This window comes from Diadema antillarum, unplaced genomic scaffold (genome assembly GCF_040938485.1).
Source record: "Diadema antillarum isolate AM-2024a unplaced genomic scaffold, OU_Dant_1.0 seq00001664_RagTag, whole genome shotgun sequence".
In the NCBI taxonomy this organism is placed as follows: Eukaryota; Metazoa; Echinodermata; class Echinoidea; order Diadematoida; family Diadematidae; genus Diadema; species Diadema antillarum.
The window spans coordinates 430,419-435,500 of NW_027272363.1; the positions used below are offsets into that span (position 1 = coordinate 430,419).

The following is a 5,082-nucleotide window of genomic DNA, read 5'->3' on the forward strand; positions in this document are numbered from 1 at the left end:
AAGAGATATTTCGTAACGATTTGATAAAAATGTTACCTGAGTTTTTATAGGTCATGTGGGAAACCTCTCCAAATTATCCTACATGCCATCGACATATAATGTTAAATTTACTATTTTCAGATTTGTTGGGGGGGGGGGGGTTGCTAGCTTTTCATCTTGTTTTACTTGAGTCTTTAACAATAATCAATTTCAAGGCAATAATCATGGAACAGACTATGATGTGTTGGGTCAAATCTCAATTAATGCGTACAATTCGCATTTTGTATGTGTTATTGCTATTTTCTTTCGAAAGTAAAAGCAAACATCCGACATTTATTTCTACGTATAAGTATTAGGAAATGGAAATAACAAAATAGGCTCCATGTAACATTGTGAATACATAAAGTTCCAGACAGGAAGAATGACATGAACTCGAATCATCAACGAATAATAGAAATCCGAAGTAACATGTGATTTTTGTTCAATAGTATAATTAAAGAACAAAGTGGATTTCAACATTCAAACTTGTGGAAAACTATGCATGTAAAAGCCAGTTGATAAGATATGGCACTTCCATTACATACATACAGAGATCGGTTGAGCTTGAGTTGGGTTTAATATGTAACCACGGTTTAAAAAAAAGAAAAGAAAAGCTTGCCATCAGCCATTCAAGAAAGGTTGTGAAATGATAACATATGTAACGAAAGTACAACATAGAAATACAACACGGAATGGTAATATAAATAACACCATTCTCATGACAAGCCACGTGTACCATTGTGATTTATATAACACCTAAATAGATCCGTGTTATTTGACTGGTTGTCTGATATTGATCAGTGGTTTTTCATTAGCCTGGGATTAAATATCACCTTTCATTTTTTTTTATTTCGTGTAAACAAAAAGAACAATTACTGTTAATAATGCATATACAAAACTGCGAAATGAAACATTCCTTTAGTCGGTCTACAGTTCCGCAGGGAGCAATGACGACACATTAGATGAGTGGATGACGTACATACGATGAATTACATCACACAACATGGTTCCCAGTCGCCGTCTCCATGCACCGGGGGACTGCCGCGAATCTTTCGGGAGGATACTTGGGCAAGAAGTATATCTTCTTCACTATCCCCTGGCTGATCGTCTGCGTTGTCTGGTAGGTGATTACCATACCATTGTCCTGGCGTACGCAGCCTCGTTGTCTTTGGACACGCCCACTCACCTTTGTGAGAATTCGAAAAAAAAGAGGCATGCTCACTTGCAAATTGTGCCAGAAAAAAAAATCGCCACAAGGTAATTTCTGATTTCGGGACTGCAAATTATTTCGATGCAATCCACAGATCCTAAGACAGTCAATAGTGTTCTCAGAAGTCAAGATGAAATTAAGGAAAACTGGTACATGGAGCATGACTGCAAGAAAAAGCGGTCTACTTTGACAATAGTTCACATCAGTGAATTTTGAACTATAAAAACGAATTACCTGCGTTTTTCTATAATCTTAAAAAAAAGTAGTTCAATCACATTCGCATTTTATATAGGGCCTATGCTGTTTTGCGTGAGGAAAGTTTGATCTGATTTGATCTGATTTTAACAATGCTTACTCTTTGCCAGCTGATTGCTCATTGTCAGACCATAGGCCTACTATTGTTTATAATGCTAGTCAGTAATATGCACTTTTAAAAATCTCGTCTCTCTCATGATCTCACCTTGTTCATTATGGTGCTAAGGTCACACAGGTGCGCCCCGGCAAGAAGTTCCTCACACAATGCCTGAATGAACCAAGATCCGTTGACGTTATCCCTCAGTGCAACATAGCCTGGGATGGGTTGGTGAACAAGTGGGAAAACCCTTTGTGTAATCGTCAAAAAGTATCGATATTGAATGAAGTGAACTAATCTATCTTGGTTCAAATGAAAAATTACAATTTGTTTTAACCAGTATAGTAACTTCAGTTATCTTTTAAGTCTTCTTTAAGGAGGCATATGTGTCGCAACATTCAAGCTCTCAACGAAGATCTACATGTATATACATGTATAAATCACACACACACACACACTATATTGCTTGAACCAGGTCGTGCGATTCGTCACTCCAATCACTGCCAATCAATTATACAGCAACGTAGGAAATGGAAGTTAATGTTACCATCGCAGTTATCGTCACGATCTTAGTTCACGTAATAGTGACATAATGTTGGTGTAGTCTATACTTTCCCACGAGCATTCATTCACCTTCGCAAGTCGCATGAGCAATGAACATGTGCGCATTGTCAGGAACGTTGTCAAACTCAACCGGTTGGGGATTCCCCGAAGTCTGGCAAGCCGCGTACAAAACACTGTTATTGTCTTCCTTGCCTGATTCATCTCCAATGTCAACTAGGTTAAACGAGCCGGCACCTCTACTTATACTCCTGTCAGGCTGTGATATCGGCTGTGCTGATTTGTCCGTTGCACTCGTTGTCACTTTATCTGGAGAAACAAACAAACAAAAAACAAACAAATAAACCAATCATACAGGTTCCTGTTATCTTACTTTTGTTGGCTTCGTGTCTCCTGTTCTCATATTGCGTTCTGACGAAAGAAATAACGGGTTAAAAAACGTTAATGAGAGAAAAGCCTCGAGATACAAAGTATTGTTATTTTTTTCATAGACTTTTCGGAATGAAAAACAACAACAAAAAACACCAAGACAAGACAGGTGGACCTTTTTATTGATACGATAATCACAGTAGACCTAATTGAATTTCGTGATTTAGTACTTTAAAAGTCTTCAATTTCGCTACTTCGGGATATATAGTATCTTCTGAAATTCTTCAAGTACAAGTCTGCTCCGTGTTCAACTTAACTTTTGACAAACAACCAAACAAGCAAAATTGAATAACGACACTCCGACTCCTCTACTTTTACCCTCACAACTTGTGCTTTGGTGAATACATGGGCAACTTCAAGAATTCATGAACTAACGGTTTACCGATTTCACTCGAACCTTCACAAGCACTTTCGCTCTATTGATGTCTACGTATGAAAGGAGTTTCGTTAAATGTGTTTTTGATTTGTATTTTCGTTCTCGTGTTAATACCTCCGCCACAAAACGAATAATCCATTCGCTTCCCTCTAACAAAAGGTAAAGAATAAATAAAACTTTCCATATATACACTAAGTGAATTTATCAGACAGCCACCTCAAATAAGTAATTGAAAAAAAAAAAAAGATGCAATTGCAATTACCGCCTCTGCAAGCCTGGAAGAAAAATATTTTGGGTTTTCCTCTCAAGTATGGACAGTTCCTCCCGGAAAACATATCCTTGATTTCCTCCACGGTAATGACGTGACCATCCTTCCCACAAATCCCTTCGCGGTCTCCATGGCTCATGAACACGAGAACGGCCGAGGTGTGAGATGGCCGAATCTTTGTCTTCAGTGAGGCGAGCGAGTCCCTGATCTCCTATCAGATGATAAAAACAAAAAGAAAATTACCCAAGATCAGTCAATGCCGTTTTCTTTTAGTAGAAAATTATCTAATTTTTTTCCGATGTTTTCGTTACCATTACTTTTACCGGTTCATAGTTTTTGTTAATCACTTTGTGTTGCGCATTACGTTGTAACATGCTTACATATTTCTAATAATTACATCTTACTGCTTGGGTAAATGTAGGTTGTGTCTGAACCTTTTTTCAATGTCATATTTTTATTGAAAGTGGCAGGAACAAACCTTTATGAAAATGAATATTCTTACCACATTTTGATGAATATGACTACTCTGAATAAGAAGTACGTTTTTTAGATTGCGATGTTGTGAAGAATTCCAAATAACTGACGTCTTTGCTCCAGCTTTTTTTCTTTTCTGAATATTGCTGTCCTTTTAAAAGATAATCCTGACAAACTTACGTCTGCAGTGAGGTCCTGAACAACTACGATCTTGTAGCCGATTTCCCGGAAGACGTGAGTTACATTCATTACGTCAACTTCTGATCCCTTTCTCTTTCGTCGGTCCATGAAGTTGTTGTTGTTAATAATAAATGCCATACCTTTGTTCCTCAGGTTCATTGAGTAATTCTGGAAGAAAGCGTTCATTTGATTTCATGTTGAACATTGCAAAACACAGTAGAGCAGACATGAATTACAATGACGACAACGACCTCAACAGGAAAGTATTAAAGCTCCACACTATATTTTCAGACCTTCAAAATCTATGGTAGCAAAATCATTCGATTACCACTTTTACACCATTAAAGACATCTTTGGTGCGGGGGGGGGGGGGGGGGGGGGGAATTTTAGTGGATAAGACTCCCGACTCCCGAGTTCGAATCCCACCCAGTGCTTACGTCCTTGGTCAAGATGTTATTACCCACTATGTTTCTCTCGACCCAGGTGTATAAATGGGTACCATTTATACACCTGGGTCTCATCGTATCATATATTATATATTATATATTATATATTATATATTATGTATCATGTATTAAATATTATATATTATATATTATATATCATATAATATATGTTATTGAGGCAATCAATATGTGACAATGGACGTCGCTGTGTTCACATTAATCCTTTTACAAGCCTTCGTGCCTCGGGTATACGGTATACGTAGCAGATCTGACAAAAGGACATCATATATATATATATATATATATATATACACTGTTTACATTTGGATGAATGTGTATCCTGATACACTCTACCATGAAACTGTCAGAAGAACACTCTGAATGATGCCGATAATTTGAAGCAGTAAACGCGACTACTATTAAAGCTAATTTTCAGACAACGCATAAGGTCTAACCCATGCACTCCCCACCTCTTTGGGATCTAGCTGTTCTTCCGTTGGCTGTGCAGGACTGATCTTCTGCGTGTAGGAACCATCAGTATCGGGAAAAATATCTGCAAATATCAACAACGGCATCTGCTAAATCGCGGAGATAATTTACTATTTGACATTTACACACCGAGAGTCTCGATACCATTATCTTCTCATAGGACTGCCAGTCAATCTCTGCTTCTGTAACTCTAAATACCATAATGTATAGACATAAAGCTTGACACCAAGAAAAATTATTGAGGACGGACGGAGGCATCGGAGTTGTCATTAGGTCGTA

At 37.7% G+C, this 5,082-nt stretch overlaps 1 protein-coding gene across 1 annotated transcript; it reads right to left on the reverse strand.

Annotated features, from left to right (window-relative positions):
* Positions 1 to 1,012: 1,012 nt before the first annotated feature.
* On the reverse strand, positions 1,013 to 3,937 carry LOC139711511 (caspase-3-like). Its single transcript, XM_071623387.1, has 5 exons — positions 3,869 to 3,937; positions 3,209 to 3,425; positions 2,214 to 2,450; positions 1,689 to 1,798; positions 1,013 to 1,204 (listed from the first exon to the last, which is right to left on the reverse strand). Exons 1-5 carry the CDS (start codon positions 3,935 to 3,937, stop codon positions 1,013 to 1,015), a joined length of 825 nt encoding a protein of 274 aa, XP_071479488.1.
* Positions 3,938 to 5,082: the final 1,145 nt, after the last annotated feature.

Excerpts from the sequence above, each read along its gene's own strand:
- LOC139711511 (XM_071623387.1), bottom strand. The coding sequence starts at position 3,937 with ATGAATGTAACTCACGTCTTCCGGGAAATCGGCTACAAGATCGTAGTT. Across the intron at positions 3,426-3,868 it reads TTCAGGACCTCACTGCAGAC|GAGATCAGGGACTCGCTCGC; the intron begins GTAAGTTTGTCA and ends ATCATCTGATAG. Across the intron at positions 2,451-3,208 it reads CTTCCAGGCTTGCAGAGGCG|ATAAAGTGACAACGAGTGCA; the intron begins GTAATTGCAATT and ends TTGTTTCTCCAG.